The 26,823-nt window shown below is 38.2% G+C and overlaps 6 protein-coding genes across 6 annotated transcripts; 5 read left to right on the top strand and 1 right to left on the bottom strand.

Moving 5' to 3' along the window:
- Nucleotides 1-648: 648 nt before the first annotated feature.
- On the bottom strand, nucleotides 649-3,304 carry MONOS_4167 (uncharacterized protein). The gene has a single exon (XM_067874216.1). The coding sequence runs from the start codon at nucleotides 3,071-3,073 to the stop codon at nucleotides 860-862; it is 2,214 nt and encodes a 737-aa protein (XP_067729895.1). The 5' UTR covers nucleotides 3,074-3,304; the 3' UTR covers nucleotides 649-859.
- A 6-nt stretch (nucleotides 3,305-3,310) lies between these two features.
- On the top strand, nucleotides 3,311-6,620 carry MONOS_4166 (uncharacterized protein; the record flags this gene model as incomplete). Its single annotated transcript, XM_067874215.1, has 7 exons — nucleotides 3,311-4,918; nucleotides 5,099-5,407; nucleotides 5,517-5,725; nucleotides 5,831-5,895; nucleotides 5,977-6,170; nucleotides 6,280-6,388; nucleotides 6,454-6,620. The coding sequence occupies exons 1-7, from the start codon at nucleotides 3,362-3,364 to the stop codon at nucleotides 6,618-6,620; spliced, it is 2,610 nt and encodes an 869-aa protein (XP_067729894.1). The 5' UTR covers nucleotides 3,311-3,361.
- A 197-nt stretch (nucleotides 6,621-6,817) lies between these two features.
- Nucleotides 6,818-8,878, top strand: MONOS_4165 (putative 90S preribosome). Its single transcript, XM_067874214.1, has 7 exons — nucleotides 6,818-7,073; nucleotides 7,124-7,190; nucleotides 7,261-7,364; nucleotides 7,425-8,072; nucleotides 8,204-8,286; nucleotides 8,377-8,437; nucleotides 8,621-8,878. Exons 1-7 carry the CDS (start codon nucleotides 6,852-6,854, stop codon nucleotides 8,804-8,806), a joined length of 1,371 nt encoding a protein of 456 aa, XP_067729893.1. The 5' UTR covers nucleotides 6,818-6,851; the 3' UTR covers nucleotides 8,807-8,878.
- A 172-nt stretch (nucleotides 8,879-9,050) lies between these two features.
- On the top strand, nucleotides 9,051-12,426 carry MONOS_4164 (putative nuclear LIM interactor-interacting factor related; the record flags this gene model as incomplete). Its single annotated transcript, XM_067874213.1, has 2 exons — nucleotides 9,051-11,669; nucleotides 11,843-12,426. 2 exons carry the CDS (start codon nucleotides 9,051-9,053, stop codon nucleotides 12,347-12,349), a joined length of 3,126 nt encoding a protein of 1,041 aa, XP_067729892.1. The 3' UTR covers nucleotides 12,350-12,426.
- Nucleotides 12,427-12,559: 133 nt separating this feature from the next.
- MONOS_4163 (putative Ubiquitin carboxyl-terminal hydrolase) lies at nucleotides 12,560-21,620 on the top strand. The gene is made up of 2 exons (XM_067874212.1): nucleotides 12,560-12,760; nucleotides 12,817-21,620. Exons 1-2 carry the CDS (start codon nucleotides 12,642-12,644, stop codon nucleotides 21,491-21,493), a joined length of 8,796 nt encoding a protein of 2,931 aa, XP_067729891.1. The 5' UTR covers nucleotides 12,560-12,641; the 3' UTR covers nucleotides 21,494-21,620.
- A 2,692-nt stretch (nucleotides 21,621-24,312) lies between these two features.
- MONOS_4162 (uncharacterized protein) lies at nucleotides 24,313-26,823 on the top strand (the record flags this gene model as incomplete). Its single annotated transcript, XM_067874211.1, has 1 exon — nucleotides 24,313-26,823. One exon carries the CDS (start codon nucleotides 24,313-24,315, stop codon nucleotides 26,821-26,823), a length of 2,511 nt encoding a protein of 836 aa, XP_067729890.1.

Genomic DNA, 26,823 nt, shown 5'->3' with positions numbered 1-26,823 from the left:
AGGAAAAATTTTAACTGAAAATTATTTCCTGCGAAAAATTAAAGTTATTTGCATTGTTGAGCGTGAATATTTACGTGTACATTTTCATGATAGGATATTTGATTTAATAAAAGAAAAACTTTGAAAAGGACATGAGTCGTTTTTGATGAATTTATTGATAAAGACTTGGCAAGATTGAAATGATTAAGATAATTAATCTTTTTCTCAAAACCAAAGTTTGATCTGACAAAAAAGTTCATGAGAAAATACTTTCTGTCTTCACTCATTTTTTGAATCTCCATATTAAATTATATTATATTTTATTTTTTCTTATCCTATCTGTTAATCTTCATCGAAACGAATCAATTGGATAGCTTTTTCTTCCTTCTATTGATTAAGATCACTTTCAAACAACACTATTCCCTCTTTACAAAATTCCTATCCACAATAGAAAGGCAAAATTTATCGTTTTCATTGTTGTCTCATCACTTGTAACTTTCATATGGAAAACCAATTGACTATTCATTCAAAAAAACATATTCATCTTTTTCTCAGAATACAATATGACTTATTCCGAAAGAAATCATTCTTTTGTTTGAGTTTTGTCAAAATGGTCTTCTCCATTGTGAATACAAAAAATAGTTCATTCTTAACAAAAAATTCGTAAAATGGTGCTCAAAGGCTTCATGACCATTCTTGCCATTATTTTCTTTTCATCTAATAGTCCAAAAGGTGACGTTAAAAAACAATTATAAAAATTCAACAAAAAATAGTGTCAGAAAATAACGTTTACCAGTTTTAATGCGTAATCCAATGATTTTTACGTTTAAAAGAAAATATGAAACCCCTTCAAAAATTTCTTTTTAATTATTCAGATTCATCACATAAACCATCCAAAGAGATGCGGATTTTTTGGTATGTGAAACTGTATATTCCAAAATATAATTCTTCCCTTTCGCAATCTTTTCAGCTTCTTCTGCACAACACACTGACACTTTCTGCGATGATATTTGCTTCCCCCAAAGACTACATAAGGAGCAAACGGATGTGTACAGACAACTCTGGAGAAGCGGCGGCTGACCTGCCGAGCGAGCGGAAGAGAAGAGACAGAAGGGTGAATGAAGACATTCTCAGGAGGGAGCGGAATTTCACAAAGTTCAACAACTTCTTCATTGAAATTGAGTGTGCCTGCAAATGGCAGAGAAGAGAGCGAAAACTGTGGGAGCACTGAAACGGCAGAAGACTCAAAGGCGTCTTCATCAAAAACGAGGGGATGTTGTGCCAAAAGCAATGCACATGGCTCAAAGTGAACCATTTGTTGTGCCTCGGAAGAGAAGCTGGTGAGGAGAAAAGGCAAAGAAGACTGCTGAGAAGAAAGTGAGAGGATATTCTGCTCAGGATATGAATGAGAAGGACAGAATTTTGTGTGAGCTGAATTTGTTGATTGAACAGAAGGAAGACAAAGAAGTGAAGTGAGCGAATGATAATGTTCTTTTGCAGAATTGTGAGCTTCCATCGCAAATTGAAAAGGAGGTGAATCAATTGAAGAAGAAGAAGAAGAAGAAGAAGGCAGAAGAAGCTGCTGAGACAATGCTGAATGATTATTGATGAATGATTTGTGTGAAGATACTGTAACCAGCTTCTCTGACAAATTGTCATTAAACGTAGAAAGAAAATAATCCTTTTCTTTTCCATCTTCTTCATCATTTTCGCTTGTCAATTGAGCAGTTGTGAATTCTTTCTTCATGTTCTCATCTTCCAAAGAGTAATCCAATTCCTCAATAATCCTGTTATCTCCTGACCAGCTTGAAGTAAAAGTTGCCTTTTCTGTTTTGTCTCTCTTTTGAAATTCATAGGAACAATTCTGCGCTTCGTTAGCTGCCTCAACAGACTCGCCGCTTTCCTCAACCAGCTCGTCTGCAAATAACGTAACGGCAGACAGCTTGTTGCAGCGATATCGCTTAACTGCATGCTTTTCATACCTTTTTTTGAGGGATGTGTCCTTCTTCTTTTCTTCTCTTTCTTGTAATTTCTCGTTTTTCCTGATCAAATCGATAAGTTCTTTCCTTCTGCTCTCGCTAATACCCCTTTCCTGCGCATCGTTCAGCATCGCCCACAACTCTTCAACAGTCAGCCTCTCTTCTCCCATCTCCTCCAGTTTTCTCTCTTTGTCTTCAGCCTTTGCCCTTGCTGCTTCCTCTTCTCTCTTCCAAATCGCTTGCTCTTCTTCAGTTAGCCACACATTCTCCAGCCAAACGCCAAACATCTGGAAGAACTCTTTTGCCTCCTGCAGCTGCGAACTCACAACTTTCTGCCTCTCTTTCTCTTCTCTTTTCTTCATATGCTCATCTTTAGTGAGCCAGTTTATTTCTTCTCCAGCGTCTTCTTTAGCTTGTGCCAGGTTGTACAGAAGCTCCCTTCTTTCCTCTGCCCTGGCGTTTGTATTCCTCATCGCATTTTCCCACTCCATTTTGATGATCGTGGCTCTGCTTTCGGCAATGTCTTGTTCTTTTCCTGATTGAGCAGCCATCCCGCTTATAGCTTCAGCGTATGACATTTCCTCGTTTTTTGAATATTTCTCAAGAAGAACTGGAGCAGAGTCTTGAAATCTTGAAAAAGAAGTCGCCTGTTGACACCCGCTATTTTTCGAGCCACAAACATTCTCAACGATCTCGCTTGCATATGAACGTGATTTTTGTTTGTAAGTTTGATAAGATACTTCATCAAATCCATATTTTTCTGTACCTTTCAAAGGTTGTGATTTTTCCAAAGGTTGATTTGTCTGCATTTTTCCTTGAATTGTTGAAATGGAAGAAGTAGAGTCAATATAAGAATGTACATTTTGGAATGTCGAATTGCTTTGCTTTTGACAAATTGGCTGTAATTGCAATTTTTCGTGACGAGGTTCATGAGGAAAAGTAGATTCACTCGAGCATATGAAAAACGGTTTTGTAGAATCGGTCCTTTTAGAGAAATTAAAAATTGACGAAGAAATATCAGAAATAGAGCTCGAAGCCAAGTGTTGAGATTGAGACGTAAAATAAGAAGATTCAAAAAGCTTATCGCTTCGTCGAACGTCAAATTCTTTTGTCATTATTAAAAGAAAATTGATGTCCAAAGTGTTATTCACGAAACACTTTAACAAGTCAGAAATTGATTTCAATAAAAACACAATTCTAAAATGTTCAATAATTCATAAAAGTGCACAATCGTTCTGTAACGTAAAAAATAATATTTAATAAGCTCACTATGCGAATTTGTTATTTGTCAAAGAAGTGTTCTTGGAAAAGAATTTTAAAAAATCAATTTGTTTAACGATCATGATACTTATAATAAATTTCTATTCATTTCAAATTCTGAAAAGAAAAATTTGTTGTTTCCTATGTCCGCGATTTTGACAAAGCCTACATACAACACATTTGGAAATTTGTCATTTTCTCAATTCGGAATAGGAAAGTTTCCAATTACAACAACGATGGCTCCTCTTCAAAAGATGAAAGTATTCAACACATCATTGAGTGATATATCTGAAAGTCAGATAGATCCAGAATCAACTATTGACGATACATTACTTTTAGATGAATCTCATGTTGATGAAACAGACGTCAGCTTTAAGGATCATTCTGGCGCTTATAAAAAAACATTTGAACAAATTAAGAAAGAAAAAATATCACCAAAAAGAAGCGATGATAACTCTCCAAAAGAAAAAGAAGAAAGGAAAAATTTACAAAAAACTCCAGAAAAAAAGCAATCACAACGAATTCTTCACAGCTCCGAGTTAGCATCACAACAAATAATATCACCAATGGAAACTCCTTCAATTACACCTCATTCTCCTTCTCTATCTTCTCACCTTGATTTGACACTTACACAACCTACACTTCATTCACTTCATTTTGATTCGACACCTATTTTTTCTGCCACACCATCGACTGAACCTTCATTAAGAACAAAAACTTCCCCTCCATTTTCTTTTTTCACATCTCAGTCAAACACTCCACAACATTTACTGGAACACATCACACCTACCGTTAAGCTTCTCCCACCTCCACCTCCCCCACCTCCTCATTCCCTTCTAAATTCATTCATTTTCTCAGGCACATCACCATTTCCACATCAAAGTTCTTTCTCTTCACCAGAACGACAAATTGCACTTTCACCACAAACACCATCAACTGCACAACAATCATATTCAACTCCAGTCTCAGCCTCTTCTTTTACAATCTCTTCCATCACTCCATCTCCTTCTTCGCATATCACTTCAGAAAAATCTGAAAAGTCTAATTCTCCATCATTGCTCACAACCAATTCAAAAGAATTGACACCCCAAATAGACAAATCATCAGAAATTAATGAATCTTCTACCGGAACACCAGCATCAGTATCTTCTCTTCAGTTGTCAGAAAAGCACACAACTTCCTCACGTCGCACAAAAAAGTCGGATTCATCTTTTTCTCCAAAGAAACACTCAATAAAAAAATCTAATTTGCTATTATCTGACATTGAAAAATACAAGAAAATGCTCGATGACGAGAAGAAAGAAAGCGAAAAACTGCGCCACAACTTGAATGAAGCTCTTAGAGAGTTGGACGAACTGAAAGAAGAGCGAAAAAAGCAGGAAGACGAAGAAGAAGATAGGCGGTTAGAATTAGAAGCAAAAATTCGGGAAGAAGTGGAAGAGATGAACGAGCACCAGCGAGAAGAAGAATTAAGGAAGAAAAACGAAGAGTCTTTCATACAGCTTTCAAAGGAAAGGAACGAGAAAGCTCAGCTGGAAAGACGAATAACATCTCTTCGCGAGGACAATGCCCGCTTGAAGAAAAGAGCAGATGACAGTAAAATCAGAATCAAGCAACTGGAAGATGAACTGCTTTCAGTGAAGATTGCTCACCACAACGAACTTGAAGAAACATCTCGAAAGGCTCAAGCAGAATTGATAGTATGTTTATTATAAACATAAAAAATTTCAATTAGAAGCTGCTTCAAGAACTTTATGATGCAAAGTCATTTCTTGAAGCACAGATTTTTCTTTTGAAAATTCTTATTTTAAAAATTTATTATTATTTAATTGTTTATAACAATGATTTTTTATCCTTTTGCATTTATAATGATAAATCAGAAACAACAAAATGAGCTTTCCGAGCAACACAAACTGGAATTGCGGCAAAAGCAATCACAATTGGAGAAAAGCTTGTTTGAAGTGGAGCATCTGAAACAGCAAATTGACGAAGAGAAGAGAAAACAAAAGATTGAAGAGGAACAGAAAAAAGCAACAGAATCATGGATGGAGCGAACGAGAAGAAATTCCCTGACACCTTCGCAGCAGGCGGAGAAGAAGCAGCTTGAAATTGATCTGATGGAGATGCGACATTCAAATGAGAAGTTTTTGATTGAAATCGACTCACTCAAACAGAAAATATCAAAAATGGTTTGTTTTTTTAAAACTTTAAATTTTTTAACACTCTTCATTTCGACTTTACTTTTAATTATTAATTTATTAATTAATTTCAACAAATAAAATATCTTTTTCTGAAAAGACTGAAGAACATTCTCTGGAAATGAAGCGTCAAGCAGCAGAAATAGCCGATTCAACAAGAATTGCTGTAGAAAAAGAACTTGAAGAAAAGCAACTAGAAGCACAGAAGAAGATTCACGAAGATGCGCATCGATCGGTCGAGGCGTTTAAAAAGGAAATGGACGAGGCAAATGCACAGCACGAAGTGGTGATTGAGCAACTGAAAGCGGGGTTTGTTGTTTTTTTGAAGAAATTATTTAACAAAATTCTTCATAATAATATCTTTTTCTTCTTCGCTTATCCAAAATATGACAACTATTACACATGCATTTCCAGATATGAACAACGATGCAACGATGAAATATTAAAGTACAAACATAAAAGCGAAAAGATGCTTTATGGTCTGCTTTTGCAATTTTTTTTATCTGCTTCATATTTGTTCATCATTGTTTTTCCATTTTTGATTTCTTTTTTTTCAACAGAATTTAAAAAAGAAGCAGCAAAATATAAACGGCTTGTGCAGCACAACCACGCAAAGCAATCAATGGTGCTGTCAATGTTGAGCGAAGATGCCCGCGCCTCTCTTGTCAGGCAGAGGGAGCAGCTGATCGAACAACATAAAAGTTCTTTGAGAGAAGAAAAGCAGCAACATCAGCAACAAATGCAGCAGATAATTGTTTGTTAATTTTTTTAATCGCAAATAAATTTGCATGAATAACCGTTATATAACATCAATGTTGCATTTATTCATTATTTTGTCAAATATTTTCCCTGCAAATAAATAGGCTGATATCAGAGAAGAAAGTGAAGCAGAACGAACAAAAGCAGTCAAAGATGTTTCAAACAGGCTCAAAGCAATGTACAAAGCTAGCATTGAACAAGAAAGGCAGACAAGTGTGCTCATTTATACAATTTTCTTTGATGCTTTAATGAAATTTTTATTCTTTGAAAATATTCAGTCGAAAAGAAAAGTAGACAATTACTTGAACAACGCATTCATGAAGTTGATGTGGCTGCGAAAAAACGGGAAGAAAGGCTGGAAAGGCAAAGGCTAGCTCAAAAAGATGAACATCAGTCGCCCTCAAGAAAAAGTTCTTCTATTAGAAAACGAAGGGAAAAGAAATGATCATTCAACTAATAGTTTTATAAGATGAAAAGTCATTTTCTCAAAGATTGGATCTCTTATTCGGGCCAAATTCCAAAATTTCATAAGAGCTCAATGTTAGATGTTAATGTGATCATTAATAGCGTTGATATTTATCGATTACAAGATGTAAATGCTGTGTTTTGATCTTTTTATTTTTTTAATCATGTTAAGGGTGAAGCAGAAAAAACATTTCACTTATTTTCTTTTAATATGTCCGAAGCTGGACTTAAAATAGACAGCAAAGGGTTTGTCGAACCACCAAGAAAGGAAAAGAAAGGAAAATTTAGGAAGGAAAAACCTTGGGATGACGAAACAGTTGATCATTGGAAAATTGAACCTTGGAAGCCAGAAGATAACAAAGGAGGAACTTTCGCGGAAGAAAGTTCATTTGCAACATTGTTCCCACGATATCGCGAACAATATCTTCGACAAGTTTACTATTCGTTATTTTATTCAATTTTTTGAAACAAATGACAATTTAGGTTTGGGGACAAGTTGGAAAAGCATTAAAGCAATATGGAATTGATTGCGTATTAGATTGTGTAGAAGGTTCTCATATAGTAATATAATTATTTCATTTTTCATTTTGTTTTGCAACAATCTCATCATTGTTCAATAGGAAGTATGACAGTGAAAACAACAAGAAAGACATCGGATCCATACATCATTTTAAAAGCAAGAGATTTAATAAAATTGCTTTCGCGTTCAGTTCCGTTTGAACAAGTTTGCTTTTTAGAATGTGTTTGAAAAACTTCATTCATTATGAAATATATATTTTTGTAGGCTGTGCGTGTTCTTCAAGATGATGTTGTTTGCGACATCATAAAGATATCTAGTTTTGTTTCGAATAAAGAGCGTTTTATCCGTCGGCGTCAGCGTCTCATTGGCCCAGATGGTTCAACGTTGAAAGCCATTGAACTTTTGACAGAATGCTATGTGCTTATTCAAGGAAACACTGTATGCTCGCTTGGGTCTTATAGGGGAATAAAGCAAGTGAGGAAAATAGTTGAGGACTGCATGAAGAATGTGCATCCCATTTACAACATCAAAACACTGATGATTAAGAGAGAACTGATGAAAGATCCAAAGCTTGCAACGGAAGATTGGGAGCGTTTTCTTCCGCAATTCAAAAATCTGAGGCCGAAAAAGAAAGCACCGCGAAATGCTGGTGAAGGAGAAGACGAGGGAGCAGAGCGCAAGCAGGGGGCTTCAGAGAGCGAGGGCAGAGGAGAGAGAGAGATGGACGAGGACAAAAAGAAGAGGCTGCAGGAAGCAGCTGTGATTTCGTCTGCTTTGCTGCCTTCGCTTGGCGGAGGAGTTGGCTCAGCTGCAGCAGGAGGAGAAGCGAGTCAGGCAAAGAAAAGCAAAAAGAAAGGAAAAAAGAGCGAAAAGGAATACACGCCTTTCCCGCCGCCGCAGACGGAAAGAAAGGTTTGTTTAATATTAAAGACAATTAATATGAAATTAAATAATAAATCTATTTGATTCAAAATTTGTTTATATTATTATTATTATTAACATTATCATTACAAACCACCAATACTTTTTTTCATGTATTTTAGGAAGATATCCAAATGAGAACAGGAGAGTATTTCTTAACAGCACAACAAAAGCGAAGCATTCAAGAACAAACACTCAAAGAAAAGTTTGATTATAATTTTTTATGTTATTTTTATTTTATTTTTTCATTTATCTAACTTATTTCAAATATAACTAATGGTATATTTTTCTACAGACAAAAAACGAAAGCAGAAGAAAAAGCAGCTAAAAGAAAGGCGCTTTTCACTCCACCAAAGGTTTGAAAATAAAAATTGTGATTTTTTGTTATTATGAAAAAAATTTTTTTTTTCTCTTTTTTTGCATCAAAATTTGTATTTTATCGTGCAATCCATTCATTATTTATTATATTTTAACTTCATATTAATATTTTATTTTATTTTTATTTATTTTATTTGAAATTTCCATTTTTGATATTTCAGGAAGAGTCATTTTCAGAATCAAGGAACAAAGATAACTCACGCATCGACCTTACCAATTTGAGTGCTCCAATTTCAGATGTTGCACAAAACATTAAAAAGACAATGAAGAAAGTGCAGGAGAGGCAACAACAAGAAAACGAACTGTTTGGAGATGATGAAAAACCACAAAAACGTAAGAAAAAATAGTAATTTAAAAATTTCACCATTTCAAATAATCCCATTTCACATAAAGGAAGATTTAATCAAAAAAATTTCCAATTATTTTTATTGAATTTTATCAAACGTTAACTTTAATGAAAAGAATTCTATCAAATATTTGAAACATCTTCTGTCATTGGAAATGATGTAAATAAAGATGGGCATCTGATCACATTTATATTTTCATTTCGCATTTGCACGACGGTGCAAAGATAAATCCTTTTTATTTGCTATGGAAGTAAAGAAAAAGACAAAGCGAGTGCGCGCTCCTCGAAAACAGCTTGAAAAGCGTGATGAAAGCTCGCCTTTGTCTCCGTCTTTCCATATTCCAAAAATTACAAACTATTTTACTCCAATTCGAGATTTTGCATCATTATCAAATAAAGACAATGCATCAACAGAAACAGGCGCACAGGCAAAAACAGATGGCGAATGGAAGGACAAAAGATATTTTCCTCATCCTGCATATGAAAAGTACGGGCTGACTGAACTTAATATCATGTCTTACCCACAACCTTCTGTTACACCTTTATTGAAGAAAACGAAAGGAAGAAAGCAAAAAGCTTCAACAAAACGTTCAAGAGCAAAAAATTCAAAAAATACAAGTAAACTTGTTCAATCTCGAGCTACTCCCACAGAACAATTAGGAACAAAGAAAACAATAAATGCACTTCTCCATGAAGATATTGAAGAGACAGGTGATGAAGATGCCGATACTGCATTACCTCTTGATATTGTTGAAAAAGAATTAGCAAAAGACTTTGAAAATAAAAAGAGCACAGATAAAAAACAAACAGCATCCATGGTTCATACGACAGTATTCAATCCACAGCGGTTATTTTCACCATCTTCATTTCAACAAAATCTTCAACCAGATTCAAATGAAGAAATTCCAGCAATAACAACAAGCGCAAAAACGTCGCCAAAGCGCAAAAAGACAGGATCAAGAAAAAAGAAAACTGCATCCAAAAGCGATGAAGAAGACATGGCTTCACCTGTTTCGAGTCACGAAGTCAAAGAATATGGTAATGAAGCCAAACGGAAATCGATTAAAGGGGAAAAAGACCTCTCTTTGGCAGAAACCTGCCTTGAAGAAACTATTCTTCCAGATGAATTTAACGGAAGTTTGGACGAGCTGTACTCAGATGAAGAGCCGGGCAGTTCAGATCTCGTACTATCTCCTCTTCTCTCTCCTTACGAAGCAACCGAAGCAACATCCTCTCCACCTCTTTCACCTCCACTGTCACCTCCACCTTTCACTCAAAATGAATCGCAAAAGACAAAAGCCAAAAAATCTCCCAAGTCACGTCGCTCGCGCTCTCGCCGCTCTTCTTCGTCCCGCTCCCCCGTCCGCTCGTCTCAGGAGACTGCGAAGCTGCCAACAGTCACACCGCCTTCGTCTGAGCCAGCTTCTCCTTCACTTCCTTCTCCTTCTTCTCCTTCTCTGCCTCTGCCACTGCCGCTGGTGAAGAGACCGTCTGTTGTGCGGTTGTCTGTTGATGAAGAGAGCGCCACATTCTGTGCAATGGCAGATGAGGTGCCTGCTGTTGAGAAGCAGACGATGCAACAGCAACAGCAGCAACAGAGCCAGCCACAGAGGAAGAAGAAAGTGCCGCTGATTAAACAGGATTTGGATGCGCTTTCGGAGGAAAAACAGTTTGAGTACTACGACAAGCTGCTCACATTTGACGAGGAAGAGGACATTGAAGACATCGAAGGAGAAGGCAGTGCGATGGATGAAGCGTTTGCTCAAGAAAATTCCAATGTACAGCAACAAACGGATAATCAAAACAAAACAATGGTATCTTCTTCTTCTGTTGTTCCAAACACTTTCTCATCCAGCGCAGTCGATGCACAAAAACAGGCATCTTTGCTTCAGAATTCAGCAACATCTGCTGCATCAGCAGCAGCAGCAGCAGTTTCAACGCCTCAGAGGCAAACACGGAGCAGTTCTGTATCTTCTGTTCTTTCTCCTCCTCTCTCACCTTCAAACACATCTTCAGCAGGCGGATTCACCACGATGAAAAAATCGCTCTTCAGCAAGCTGTTTCCAAAGGGCAAGATGCAACAACAACAGCAGCAGCAGCAAGTGTCTCAATCATCTCAATCATCTCAATCAACCGCACATGCCGAGAACACCAATGGCAACTACGCTTCCGTTCTGCAGCGCCGCCAGCCGTCGCCCAGCTCCTTTATCACTCAAGTTTCGCAGTCGCGTGCGTCTTCCCCTGTGCCCCGCATTCCGAGCCCAGTTGTCGTGTCCAGCGTGAACTCGCCGTCGATCGCCGCTCCGTCGATTTCGGTGCAGCCGCCAGCTTCTCCTGCTGTTTCTGCGTCTTCTCTGTCATTTGACAAGTCTGCCACTTCACTCACATCACAAACATCTGCCTCTGCCTCATCATCATCATCATCATCATCTTCTTCTTCCACTCCTCTCTTCAGCGACGAGTTCGATTCATTGGAAGTGACACGGAACGACTTCCACATCGAGTTCCCACCGATGCCTGATTTAAGCGACCCGACCATTCCTGAGCTGCAAGAGCACGAGAGCAACGACTACTTCTCAATGGCGCTGTTTCCTGATGTCAGCATGGTCCCTGCCCCGCAGCCGCGCCTACCTCCGCCGTCGGATGTGGTTAAAAGGCAGAACAGAAACTATCTTGTGCTGGACTTGGACGAGACGCTGGTGCATTGTGAGTACACAACAGCCGACAGGGCAGTAAAGAGAAGCAGAAGGAAGTTCGATGCGTCGTTCTCTGTGACAATAGACAAAGTGCAGTTTTTGATTGACGCGATGTTCCGGCCAGGGCTGATGCAGTTTCTGGATGAGGTGTCGGAGATGTATGAAGTGGTATGATGATGATTAATAATTGACATGTTATTTATTGTTACTTCTCTCTCTTTCTCTTTCTCTCTCTCTCTCTCTTTTTTTTTTTTTTTTCATTTTCTCTCAATCTCTTTCTTTCTTTCTGAATTTTCTTCTTCTTATTCGTCTCCTCATCCTCATTTTCATTGTCTAATCAGATTGTCTTCACCGCCTCCAAGACGGAATATGCCTCAGCCCTTCTCGACATCATCGAGCAAGGCAAGCACCGCATCCACCACCGCCTGTACCGCGATGCGTGCTTCTGCTGCAGCGGCAACTTCATCAAAGACCTGCGTGTGCTGAACAGAGACCTCAGCCGGGTGATTATGATGGACAACTCACCACAGGCGTTTGTGCTTCAGATCGAAAACGGGTTTGTGATAAAGTCGTTTTTTGGAGAGCAGGATGACAATGAGCTGATCGAGTCGCTGGGATTTCTGCGGTTCCTGGCTCAGGAGAGAGATGTGCGGCCGTGGCTCACACGCTCGTTCCACATACAGGCGATTGTTGATACCATTCGGAAAAGGATTAATGAGAGGAAAAGGAACGAAAATCAGTGGAGTCAGCAGGTTGCAACTAAAAAGTTGCAAAGAACTTCTTCACAAGTCGGTTTGAAGACGTTGCATGGAGTGCCAAAACGTCGTTTTGGTCAAGCTATTACTTGACATTATTTGTAATAATTCTTTTTTTCATTATTATCACATATTTCTATTTCTGAAAAAACTGTATCAGAGCAAAATAGTATTTATTTCTTTATTTTTTTATTCAGAAAAATACAAATTACTAATACAGTTTTCTCCGAATAAATGCGAGAGCACTGTTTAAATAGTCGAAACAAACAAGGAACTAAGTGAACAAACCTTAATAGATATCCAATAACTTGAAGATCAAAAAAGAGCTTTTCTGATAGAAGCTGCAACAACTAAGAGTCATTAATTGGTATTTGACTCATAAAAAATGTACGCGATTGATTATGCTTTCGACCAACCTCGAAAGAAGCAAACAGAACATCAACAATTTGCAGGATTAATGAATCATGGTGCCACTTGTTATTTGAACAGCTTGATTCAATGCTTGTTTGTCAAGATTTTTAATTGAATTTATTCTATTTATCTGTTTTATTATTTTCAAGGTTTATGACACCTGAATTTCGAAGCTTAGTTTTTTCATTTAAAACTCTTGTTGATGAATCAGAAATTCAAAACCTTTCAAAACTTATTTTTAGTGATCCAAATGATAAAATTTTGCCTTCAGAAAATGAGAAAAATTCAGAAAATGCATCTCCCGAATTGCACGTTCCAATTACATCTTCAAATCTTTCTAGCGTCCTGCCTGCTTCTTTGAAAAAAAACCTTATTTTTAACCTACAACTTTTGTTCGCTAGACTTCAAAAATACTCGACAGAAGCATTAAGAGCTAAATTTTCTCCTTGGCCAGAAACTGTTATTTCATCACCGAAATACTATTCAACAATTCCTTTAACAACGAGTTTTGGTTGGGGAGAAGAAGTACAATTTGATCAGCACGACGTCGGAGAATTGAATCGATTGCTTTGCGATAATTTATTAATGAAGGAAATGGATGAGAAAAAGAAGCTACTTGAATTGAGTGTTTCAAATGAAGATTCAAATGCCAAAACAAATAAAAGTGCTATTTCCGAAAGGGACACAACAATATCAATGCTGTATCAAGGCGAATCAGTGCAGATTATTGAGTGTCAAAACTGCCATCACTGCTCACGAAGAATTGATCCCTTTTATGATCTGAATCTTGCTATGCCCATGTCTCATTTTGGAGCAGAAATATTTGGGGCTTATCAAAACTCTTCTTCTTCTTCTTCTTCTTCAGACAGCTCCACTTCATCACAAGGCAAAGACAAAGAAATGCTCACGCTGGACGATCTGCTTCAGCAGCTGACATCGAAAGAGGTGTTAGATGGAGACAACAAATACTTCTGCGACAGCTGCCAATCTCGCCAAACAGCAACACGCCAGACGCTGCTGAAGAGTCTTCCGCCAGTCATTTCAATACAGCTGATGAGATACACATCGGATTTTGAGGGAAACCCTGTCAAGTTGAATGACTCGGTGGCATTTCCGCTATTCTGTCAATTTGACAAGTATATGACAGATGAGAGCATCAACAAACAGATTGAGATGGAGGAAGAGAGAGAAAGAGAATTGATGAAGCAGCAGCAGGAAGAAGAAGAGAAAAAGAAAAAGAAAGAGGAAGAGGAAGGGAAAATGGAAGAAGACGGAGTTGAAGAAAAAGAGGGAAAAGGAGAAAAAGGAGAAGAAAAAGTTAAAGACAGTCATTTCAATGAAAGCAACTCTTCAAAAGAAGCAAACAAGAATATCAAACCAGAAGATTTGTGGAAGGAGATGTGGCTGGATCAGAACATGAAAGGAGAAGAGCTCACAATCGACTCAGACGAAAGTGCGAGAGAAACAGACGAGAAAAGCAGCAAATCTGTTGATGACTCGCAAAATGACCAGCATGTGAAGAAAGTAAAAGCTCCTTCTTTTGTGTGTTTGTCTCCATATCCATCAAAGACTATCCAAAATAACACTTCACCTTTTTCTTCCTCTTCTTCATCTTCTTCTTTAACAGATTCAACCCACTTCACTCCTCCACACACACCAGTTGTTTACGAGCTTTTTGCTGTGCTTGTTCACAGCGGGTTTGTGCAGTCAGGGCATTATTTTGTGTTCATTAAGAACTTCGCGACGCAGAGCTGGTTCAAATTCAACGATACGCAAGTGACTAAGATCACCAATGAGACAGAAGTCACAGGGAAGAACTATGGAACAGTAGAGAAGAAGAAGGGAGATGGGGGAAAAACAGGCGGATCAGAAGGTTCTGGTGCAAGTGGTGCAAATAACAGTGGAAATTCAACGGGAGAAGGGAAAAGAAAGAAGAAAGTGCAGGACAGCGGAGGGCTTTTCACAGTGAAGAAAGGGAAGAATGCGTTGGGAGGCATATTTCAAGCGCCGATCACTTCTGCTTACAGATTGTTGTATAGACGCTGCCGCACAGAGCTTGTTGAGGCGAGCGAGGAGAGTCTGAGGCAGCTGGGCGAATGGGCACAGATGATGGAGAGCGAAGAGGCAGAGCTGGAAAGAGAAAGAGAAGAGAAAAGAAACGAGAACGGCAATGAAAATGAAGCAAACGCAGCTTCTTCAAAGAAAAAGGGGAACAAAAGCAAAAACAAGAAGAAGAAAGAAGTACAAAATACGATTCCTCCCTCAGCCACAAAGCCGCCCTTCCCAATTCTGCCTATCTACACCACACGCATTCTTCCATTGGAGTTCCGAAGGAGCGTAGCAGCTTTGTCTCAGTCGCGTCTGGACACGAGTGAAGGAGACGAATTGTATGTGTTCTCAGACAACGAAGGGGAGGTGGAGGTGAATGGAGAGAAGAAAGGAGAAGGGAAGAAAGAAGAAGAAGGAGCAGGTGGAAGCAAAGCAGAAACAGGAAAGGCAGATGAGGTTGATGAGAGGGAGCAGAGGAGGATGAGGAGGATGATGGCGAAGCTGAAGGAAGAGCAGGAGAGGAACGACGAGGCGTTGTGCAGAGCGCAACAAGAACTGGAAAACGGAGTTGTGGACAGCGTGGCGAGAAGAAGAGCAAGAAGGCGTGGAGATGACGATGTGACAGTCATTGAGAATGAATATGTGGGCACGAAAAAATGGGGGCTGAGGAAAAGAGAACAAGAGGAGGGATATAAAACAGGTGGTGATGCATTTTATGGGGCTGATGTGTGCAATGTGGAAGAGGAGGATGTGGAGGGCATTGAAGACATTGTTGAGAATGAGAGCCTGTTTGACAAAGACGATGCGCCGTATGGTTCAAACAAGAAGCTGAAGAGGAAGGCAGACACAGGAAAGGGGAAAAAGAAGGGGAGAAGAGGGAGGAGAAGAAAAGAAGAAAACTATTATGAAGACAACTTTGTGTGTTCAGATGACAGTGACGAAATAAACATCCTGATAAATTCAGGTGCGTTTGATGAATCTTCAGATGACATTCCAAAAAGGAGGAATAAACAGAAGCCGAAGCTGATGCTACAAGCTTCTTCAAAAGGGAGATCAAAGCAAGCAGCAAATGCAGAGGCAGATGAAATGGACAGCGATCTCCAAACAGCTCTGTTGTTATCAACAATCGATGCACCAGAAAGTGAAATTAACAAAATAGAAAATGATGCAGTAAGTTTTTCTATTCCTTCTTCGTCACCTTCTTCCTCATCAACTTCCACAACTTCTTCTTCCTCCATTTCTTCTGTTTCTTCTATTTCTGAACCACATCACGCACAACACCCAGATTCCTTGATTAGCATTCCCTCGACTTCCTCTTCTTCCCTTTTCCCTCCATCTGCACTGCCATACGAATGCATCTCCCGCCCGCAGCTGCTTCGTGTGTATCCTTATTTCTGCCCATCCATTCCTGCTTCTCTCATTCCGCAGTCGATTTTCTCGTTCCTTTCACTCGAAAAGAGCCTGAAAGACAAAGAAGACGCAGAGAAAGCGAAGATCAATGCTTTAATGAGTGTGTATGTGCTGCGGGGCAAGACGGGAAGGCAGATATTCCACTTTGCTTTGGAGAGGGAAACGAAGCTGTCTGCACTGAAGGAGATGATTGCACAGAAAATGAAAGAAGAAATGGAAGAGAAAAGAATGAAGGAGAGAGAGAAAGAGAGAGAGGCAAATGATGAAGATCCATTTAGAGACGATGACGAGGCATCGCTTGGCTGGCTTTCGCCTTCGCTAGAAAAGCAGGCGGAGCATCAGATTGTGAAGGATACTGAAACATCTGATTTGAATGGGAAAATGGAAGAAGATGAGAAAAAAGATGGCAATGCTGTTGAACAGTCTGAAACAACTGCAGCACACTCAACTGATTCTGATTCTTCTTCTCCAAATTCAATCAATGACATTTCTTCAAAAACATCAAATGATCTGCAAACATCCACAACTTTGGAAAAAGACAAAGCTTCTGAACTGTCTTTACCATCTTCAGCATCTTCAGCAGGCTCTTCAAACACATCAGAAATGTCATCATCTTCATTGCTTCTCCCTCCCTTTTATCTTCGCCGAATCTTCCTTGTTGCCTCGCATTCCTCTTCTTTCCCTTCGATTGGGTCGAGGCAGACAGACGAGCTGCTCTCAAAACTGCAGCCGGATGGGAGATTCACCGAAGACGAGATGAGCCAGACGATTTGGAGTGTGCTAGACAAAAAGCACCCGATTGTGTTTTTGGAGGAGAAGTTGGAAGAAGAAGAGCAGATTTGCACAGCTGAAAGGTTTATTCGGTTGACTGTTGGTGAAGACAGACCAGGATGCGAAAAGAAGGAGAATGGTGATGATGAATTGGTTGATGGGAAAGAGACGGAAGGAATAGAAAATGATATTAAAGACCAGACAAAGAGAACTCAACCGAAAAAATCGATTATTCAACCGTTTTATGCGCTTGCTATAAAAAACAAAGAAGAAGAAGAAGAAGAAGAAGGGGAAGGGGAAGAAAAGAAAATTAAGCTTCGAAGCTCTTCATCTGCAAGTATTTCTGGGTCTGGTAATGATTTATTTGAAGTTCCTTTCTTCTCTCGATGGGTTGATGCAAGTGTTGTGAGTCAGTGCTTCATTATTCGATTCTCCTTTTGGGATGACGAAGAGCACAACATTGTCGATTTGGGGTATTTTTATGTGAACAAAAATGCAGAAGCGACTGTCGGGCAAGTGAAACATGCGCTGTTCCAGCTGTTTCACAGACAGCTGGCGTTTAACAGAGAGAAAATGCAGCCATTGCAACAGAAAGAACAGGGAGGCAAAATGATTGAGGATATTCCTGCTAACAAGGATACACAAAATACGAATGATGAAGCGAAAGAAGAAAAGCAAGATGAACAAAAATCAAACAATGAAGAGTCCAAATCGAATGGAGATGAAGATATAACTGAAATTGCATCTATTTCATCTTTGCCAATGGACTTTGCATATCCACCAGCCCAAATTCGCAACTTCAACCTGATGGCGTCTGCTGCAATTGAAGATGATTCTCTTCTTGTTGATTACCCCGTTTTTGGAGCTGAGCCGTTTCTGCTGAAGACTCAGAAGCCGTCGAAGGCCTTTGACGATCAGCTGGACCGGTCTTTGAGGAAAAGAGACCGAAATGCGGGGAATTCCACTTTCTTGTCATCAAAAGCAGGGCAATCGAATGGGCGGATGTTTGTGTGTTTTGTGGATGATGCGCCAATCAGCACGCTTGTGGACTTTCTGGGCGATGGAGTATCGCTGCACATTGAGAAGCACACGCAGCACGACATTGACGAGAATGAGGTGATTGACATTGCAGGCGAAATGGAAGCAGAGAGCGAGGAGAATGGAGGAGGTGATGATGATGATGGAGAGTATAACCTATCAGAATCGGAGGAATATACAGAAAAGAAGAAAGGGAAGAAAGGAAGGCCGAAGGGAAAGAAAGACACAGGGAAGGGAAAGAAGAATGTGACAGCAAAGAAGAAGAAAGACAAGCAAAACGCTTCAAATTCAAATGTTATCAGGCTTGTGGACAATGATGGCAGGGAGTTCTATTATGTTGATGAGAGTGGAGGCGAAGAAGAGAACAAGGCAGAACAAAAGAAAAATGGAGCAAAAGGAGGAGGTGGAAAGCAAGCGATGCAAAAGAAAGAGAAAAATAAAACAGCGAAGGGAAGAGGCAAAGGAAACAAAACGAATTCGGCTGATGTTAAAGAACGATCAAAGCGAAAAACAGCGAGCAATAATGAAGATGTTAAACTGGAAACAGCTGAGAAAGAGGAAGGGAAAGAAGGGAAAGAAGGGAAAGAAGGGAAAGAAGGGAAAGAAGGGAAAGAGGAAAAAGTGATTGATCCAGCGTTGCTGAAGGTGTATGTGGACTATTTGACGCCTTCGCAAAGAGAAAGATACATAAAACAGTCAAATTCGCAAATTTTGCTTGTTGTTGAAGAAACTGACGAGTCTTATGATAATCGCACAAGTGAACTGATAAAAATAACTGAGATGGAAGAAAAAGAACTTAAAAATAAGATGGAAAAAGATCTTCCAGTCGAAGGATACGAATCAGCCAAAGACATTTCATCATCATCATCTTCTTCTTCTTCTTCTTCCTCATCATCGTCTATCAAACCCTCTTCTCTTTCTTTAAAAAACATAAAATATCCATTTCAAAATGTTCTCCCAACCGAAAAACAGCATTTCACATTGACACTCACATCAGCATCGACAGTCAGCCAGCTCCGCTCAGAAATTGCAAAGCGGCTTAACATTCCACCTCGATTCTTGCGCCTTGGAATGACCACAAACGAATGGGAAGACTTTGGCGGAGACATTGTTGAGACAAGCTCTTGTGCCTTTGGAGGAAACATCGATGCATCTGAAAGCGAGCTGCAGCAGGCGATGAAGATGAGCCTGATGGATTTTGAGGAGCAGCAAGCAAAGGAGATAAATGCAATCACAAATAGCATTGCTCAAGAGAACAAACAGCCGAACTTGCAAAATGCTTCAGATGAAACTCGCTCAGCACAGCCAGAAGAAGTTGCAACTGCTCCAAAAGATGAAGAAGCGTGCGCTTCAAGCGCCTCGCATATGGATATTGTGCAGGAACAATCAATCAATCAAACGAAGCCAGAAGAAGCTTCCTCATCTTCTTCTTTAATTATTCCTGCAAATAATAAGACTGAAGACGAGGCCATTCCACTGCCGCTTGATCTTCATCCGCCGTTTCTTCCACTTTGGTGTCCAGCTCGCATTTTGAAGGATGACAAGATGCGCATTGAAAAAGCAATCATCAAGAACGACTCCGTTTTCAATGTGGTTACTCTCCAAATTCTGCCTCGAGCACAGCCGATTGCAAAGGGAGACAAAGTGATGAAGTGCTGGATTTGTGATGGAGTGAAGATTATGGGCGACGAGAACTTGCAGCTGCGAGATGCAAACAAAACAGAGAATCCGTTGGAGCTCAGCGTTGATAGGTTTATTCATTTTGATAACGATTCTGAACAGAAGATACCAAATGAAGCAAATTCAACTAACACTGAAACAATATCAACATCTTCAGAAAAGCAACAAGATATTCAAAGTAAGGGTGAAATTATCCAAACAAATCCAAATGAACAAGAACAGAAAACAAAGGAGCAATTAAATTCAACAGAAATTACTTCAGAAGCATCATCTAAGAACGATGCCAAAGCTGATATTTCTCCATCGTCGGCACCAAAATCCGAAAAAGACAATAAAAAATCAAAACTTCCGGGGCGTCTTCGCGGCATTATTGATGTAATATTTTCAAAGAAGATGTCCTTTGCAGACGCTATTGAGCTAGTTGAGAAGAAAATACGCGAATGGTGGAAAGAAAAGAAGAAAGAGTGGGAGGCAGGCATAATTATGGATCAATCTCCAAAAAGCTCTTTTACCAGCAGCATTCCTTTTTCAACAGATGTGCTGCCTGCTTCTGAACAAGAAGACCTTGCAAAATTCTTTTCGTCGCCTCCATCGATCATACTTGGCTCTTGGAATGGTTCTGTGTTTGAGCCGATTCCGTATGACGAATCCAAAAAAATGTTTCGTCTTCATCTGCAGCGCAACTATCCCCTTTGTGCGTGCATCGTTAATCGGACAGCGGAAGAATCGAAGATGCCGCAGTTAAATGACACTGCTCTCGCAATCATAGCAACTCATCCTTCTGCTACGCCTGCTGCAAAGGAGGCGGCTCAGCTTCTGCTGTCTGGCTCTGTTTCATCGTTTGAAAGTTTGAATGAAAAAGAAACACTTTTTGCAAATACTTCGACAACACTTCCTTTTTCTTCTTCTTTGACTTCTGTGAAGAGGCAAAAATCAAGTGGAGAAAAAGATGCAAGTGAAAATGAGGGAGAAACGATATTTGAACCATTTCCTTTGCTTTTCCCGTTCTCTTCTCCTCTTCACATTTCGAATGTGTTTTACCCGCTTTCAGTTGTGAGAGCACTTGCCTGGGAAACTCATTTCAAACGGAAAGATTCGCTTGCTCACACAAATCCACAGCTTATGCTTGTGCCTCGCAACACCACGTTTGCTGAATTGTGTTTCTTTTTATCGCAACAGTTAAAGATTAAAAGAGAAAATTTGAGCGTTCTGTTCTCTCGTAATGAGGAAATATATCGACACAGTTTAGTTTCGATTGAGAAGCTGAAAGATACAAAGTTGTTTAAGGAAGAAAGAATTATGGATAAAAAGAATCGGACAAGGAGGAAGGATGGAGAAGAAGCGAAAGATGAAGATAAGTTGACGGAAGTATTTGAATTAAGCAAAGATGATTCAAAAGTATTGGGAAACGAAATAACTTTGATGAAAGAACAGAACAAAGACGAGCAAAATTCCGTTGGCTTTCTTAATGCCAAGCAGATGCAAAAATCATCAGAAGAAAGTCAGAATTTGAATCATCTCGAAAGAAATGAAAATTTAAAAAGGGATGAAGATTCAACTTTGTTGTCAACTTTATCATCTTCGCCATCATCTTCGCCATCATCTCCTACGTTGACCTTAGCGAATGTTGATGAAAGGAAACTCATAGATAATGCTGTGGAGCACAGCCTTCCACTTTCTTTGTTTGCTCTTGACAGGGCATTTATTTGCTGTGTTGATGACACTTCGCTGACTGAAGAAGAAAAAGTGCTCCAGCTTTGCGATGAAAATCATTATCTTATGAAAATGCTCATTGCAAAGAGAGAAAGTGAGCTGTGTGTCAGAAGGGGAAGGAAGGAAAGCGAACGCACAATCAAAGCTTTGTCCATTGACAACTGAAAACTATGCTTCCTTAAATATATTTCATTTTTCATGTAACTTTTTTATTTTTGTTGCAAATAAACATTTCATCTTCACTTCACTTAATGCCACGATGTTATAATAGTTTCTAAATTTATCCTGAAAATATTTTTGGTTATTTTCTAATTTCTTGTTTCAAAATGTCTGGAAAAAATACTTTTGTGAAGTAGAAGTGTGCTGAGAAGTCTCTTTTCGTTGTTTTTCATTTTCCACAATAAATAAATTTATGGAATCTTTCACATTTGTTTAGAAATTAAATTTTCTTAAACATCAAAGTTTCTCAAAATTCAATTTATAAGTTTTTATTGATGCTATATCAAGATAATTATAATTTTTGACTTGGGGTAAAATATTTCACATTACACATTTTCATTGAAAAATTATGAAGAGAACGAACTTTTTTTGTACTAATAAAAATGTAAATAAAATGTGTTAATGTTTTGCAACCTCTCACACATACAAAAAGATAATGTTATTTTATAACCGATGTTTGTTGATGGATATGAAAATCCAATTTATTTAGCGGTAAATATGGACTTTCAAGCTTTTTATGCACAATGCATTGAAAAATTGCTTCTCTCATAACTTTATTTCGCTTTTTCAGATTTCAAAATAATTTTGATTTTCATATCCGCAAACAGGCATCGAAGAAATAAAAACATTATGTTTTATGACTTCAAACATTTATCGAAAAATGAACCAGTTTTGTTGAAATTTTTTGTTCACAAAAAGATCTTCGAAAATGCTTAATATTTCAATGAAAATGCTTGAAGTCGAATATTTTGTCCCATTTTTATATCGGAAAAAAATTTAAAAAGTTTTGAGTGAAACAAAATTTAAATGCTTCATGCAAAATAAAACTTGACTGAAAGTATTTTCTACCATTTGACAAAGAAAGATAATAAATTCTGGCTTAAAAAAACACAATGTTATTGCAATTCTCATTTATTGTGTGAGATCATCTTGTTTTGATCATTGAACAAAATTTGATACAAAAAGATTAATTGATCTATGTTTTGAAAAGTGCATTTTCTGAATAAGTCAAATTCAGTTGTCTGGATTTTGTAGTGCTGGGAAATGGTAATTCACGTGTGCAATGAATTCTCAAAATTGTGAAATCGACCAGAATCAAGAAAGAAAACAGATTTTGTTTTTGTCAAGGAACAAGAAATGCAACTGTTCAGTTCTTGAAGAAGCAGCATTTGAAATTTTGAAGAAGCCTTAAGTTGTTGCTTGTAATTAAATACAACAGCAAGGGGACAGAATTCCAACTAATTTTGTCACAATGAAATTACAACTGAAAAGAAAAACAATTTCATTCTTTGAAAGATTTCAGAGATGAAGAAGATTGTGCATTAAAAAAAAGAAACACAAAAAATATAAAAGGAGAATGGAGAATTGAAGAGATAGATAAAACAGAGAAGAGATTGAAAAATAAAAGATCGAAGAAAAAAATGACAAAAAAATAGGTTTTTTTAAAAATATTTAAAAATCTGAAGGTTGATGAGCATGTGAACGATGTCTTATGACAGCACCGCACTGAACCAAAGATTCACTAATTCCAAAAATTCTGGATTACTTCAAGATTGTCACAAAGATTTATTCAGACAGAAAGAAAGTTAACCAATGTTTGAGGATGTTTGTCTATTTTCTCTTTCCAATTCTATTCAAATGTGAGTTCTTAAACATTGAAAAAATACATGCACAAACACTTTTGAAGGGTTTTGGAAGTATTACATTCGTCTATCATTTCACAACAGGAAAATAAAAAATTTTGATGTAAGATTTGAACGTTTGTGGAAAAAAAATGAAGCGAAATAAAATTTTACAGATGCAATGAAAAAATTAATACATATTGGTTAACTTTTTTGAAAAGTCACAAATGTTTAACAGTTGTCACATTAACAGAAAATATTTTATGCATTTTAACAATGAATTTATTAAACAACTCCACAATGCATATATTCTCACATAAATATGTAAAATAATTCCAATTTACTGAAAAATGAAGCTCGTTGGATTTTGGTGAAAAAATGAGAAAATAAGACACTGTTTTTTTAACCGAACTATTAAACATTTACATCTTTTCAAAAAGAATAATACATATTGGACAAAATATTTGACTTCAGGCATTTTCATTGAAGAATTATGCACTTTTGATAAGCTTTTTGTATTCAAAAAAATTCAACAAAAATAGGTTCATTTTTTAACATTCATGGAATGTCACAAAACTTTTTCAAATAACATCTGTGATAGCTATTTGCAGATAAGATAAACCAATATATTTCGAAATCTGAGAATGATTGATAAAGATGTGAGTGAAACAATTTTATTATGCTTTATGCATATAATGCTTGAAAGTCTATATTATCCACCATATTGAATCAAATAAATATGTTGAAGAAAAACAAAACAAAATAAAACTTAAAAAGAAAAAAGATTTTTTTCCAGCTTCCCAAGTGGTATTGCAAAAAGGCAAAATAATAAATATTATCATCAATTTAAAAGATGGAAGGATGGTAGGAATAATCAATATTTATGAAAGTTCAAAATAATCTTTGAATTTAATTAATAATGGTAAATAATGAACCATAATTATCCTCATGATAATGATTCTTTTAATTTTGGCTGAGTGTTTGTGTTTCACATTTTGTGGCACAGATAGAAATGATGCACAACAGAATGGACATCTCATTTTTCAAATTCCTGCACAGTCAGAAAGTCATATTTTGGCAAGTGGAAGTGTTGTTCGACTGTTCTGCGAAATACACAATTCTTCAGTCGAATTGAAGGAAATAATGTTGGAAAAGTCCGATGATGGAATGGCATTTGATATTGGAGCAAAATCATTCCTGGGCCTTGATGACTGCTTGTTGATGAGAAAAAGAGGTTTGAATGGGCAATTTGTCTTCAACGAGGGAACATGCGAAATGACAAATACATCAATGAATAACAAAAATGATAATAATTGTGGGGTTATGACAAGTCTTGTGAAGATGGAAGGAGAAGATTCATCGCTGCTTGTGAGAAACAGTGAGTGGAGGAACATTGTGTTTTGTGGGAGTGGAAGCATTTTGAGAAATGGAGAAGGGTCATTTGAAGGAATCAAAAACTGTGCTTTTTCAAACATCTCAATGAAATTCATGGAAACAGATGAAATGCCAAATGAGAAAGTCCCAATGATGAAGATGAGCATGATGGAAGATTGCCGAGTTGAAAGATCGATGAATGTGCTGGAGGGAGGGATTGTGAGTGGAACAGAAGGATCCATTGCATTTTCCTGCAACAATTGCACATTCCTCCACAGCAAAAGAGTGGATTGGAAAAAAAGAAATAATGAGCATTTGGACACAACCCAATCTCAGCATTTCACGAATGCTGAATGGAATGAATGCTCTGCTCCATGTGGCGGAGGGTTGTATGTGCATGACAATCCAAATGCCACATTAACTGTTGAAAATTCCTCATTTGCGAAATGCAATGCGACATCAACAAGAGGCGGAGGTATTTTTGCATTGAATATTGCTGAATGCACTGTAAAACACTCCACATTTATTGAGTGTTATTGTTTGTCATTGAATGATTTTGGAGGCGCTGGAGCAGAAGTTTCCGGAATAACAATTCAGATTCTTGTTGAAAACTGTCTTTTCAAAGATGGATGGTCTGGAAATGATGCAGGTGGGCTTGGTATATGGAGTTCAAAAGCAATAGAAACGAAAGATTGTGTTTTACACTGCATTTTTTTGAATTGCAGTAGTCATCAAGCATCAGGTTCTGATGGAGGTGGAGTTATTCATTGGAATGCAATATGTGGAATTGGATTCAAAAACTGTATGTTTCAGGGTTGTCATTCAGATATGCGAGGAGGAGGAATAAGCATAAGAACGAATGGTTTTTCTGGAAATCTTCTGAAATTTTGTTTTTTTCATTGTAATAGTTCACCTCGCACAAATGATGTTTACATTGATGACTTCTCATCAAATTTCAACATTGAATGGAGTTACTCAACCAGAACAGTTGGTGAAAAATGTTTTGCAGGGGGAGATAAAAGCGATTGGCTTCCAAATACTGGTGGGAAATGCAGATTTGTTGCTTCAACTCAAAATCAGACAAATGCGAAAGACACATTCAGCTGTGGATTGAATGAAAGTTGTGCATGTCTCACAATCAGCCATTGCCTTTCCCAAATGATTGTGGGGTTTGTGGAGGAAATGAAGGTGTTGAGTGGAACAGTTGTGGAAGGAAAAGGAGTTGATGTTGGAGAGAAAACAATCTCTGTGAATGGAGTTTCTCCAGCTGGCTCAGCCATTGAAACACAATTTGAGGGAAATGGACTGAGTCTGTTTTGTGTTGGAACAGGGGAGTTGAATGTGAATGATCTGTCAGTGGTTCACAATTCGTCAATTGAAAATAATCGAAGAAGCAGATTGTTTGAGGTTAAAGGGTCTGGAGGGATCAATTTGGAGAGAATGAACATATCGATGGATGCAGATCATTCAGAAGAGAGGAGCATTCAGAACTCACTTGTGGTGATGGAAGGGGGAAGTTTGAAGATGAAAGATGTGAGATGGTCACAAACATTCAGCACCACAAGTGCGATGTCTCTGCCTCAGGAGGCAACGGTTTCGTTGACTCTGGATAACTGCACATTCAGCAACATTGTGAGGACAGCAGCAGGATCATCGCTGATGAGTGTGGGTGAAGGGTCACATTCAATAACTCTTGAGGGATGCACACTTGATGACTGTGGGAGTGAAGCCTCTGAGTTTGGAGGGGGTGTGATGGTTGAAATGGGGAATGTTGGTTCATTGAACGTGAATGGAGGTGTTGTGAGAAACTGTTATGCCTCAACCACACAAGGGAGAGGAGGAGGGATTGGGCTGAAAGTGAAAGACACATGCGCAGAGTTTCTTATTTCATCAGGATTTGAAGGGAACAGAGCCAAATGGGGAAGTGACATTTTTGTTGACTCGATCAACTTGGAGTCAACAGCAAAAAGTGAAAGGATAAAATGCCTGACAGCTTCATTTGATACGAAGAGCAAGATACAAGGATATGAAAATGGGGATGAGTCGTTCCCAATTCCGATGTGCGTTTATCTGATTCCTATGCCAGATGAGATCTTTGTGAGCAATGTTGATGCATATGATCATTCACATTGTGGGCATGCTGAGTTTCCCTGTCTTTCACTGAGTCATTCATTGACAAGGCAAGAAGAGGAAAAGAGGATTGTTGTCGATGGGATGATTGAAATGAAAAATGAGCTGATATTCGACTCCTTCAAACACGTAATCAGGGGGGAAAGATGA

This window comes from Monocercomonoides exilis, assembly GCF_001643675.1.
Source record: "Monocercomonoides exilis strain PA203 chromosome Unknown scaffold15-1837935, whole genome shotgun sequence".
NCBI lineage: Eukaryota > Preaxostyla > Oxymonadida > Polymastigidae > Monocercomonoides > Monocercomonoides exilis.
The sequence above is the reverse complement of the archived record's forward strand: the minus strand, read 5'-3'. Positions and strand labels throughout refer to the sequence as shown.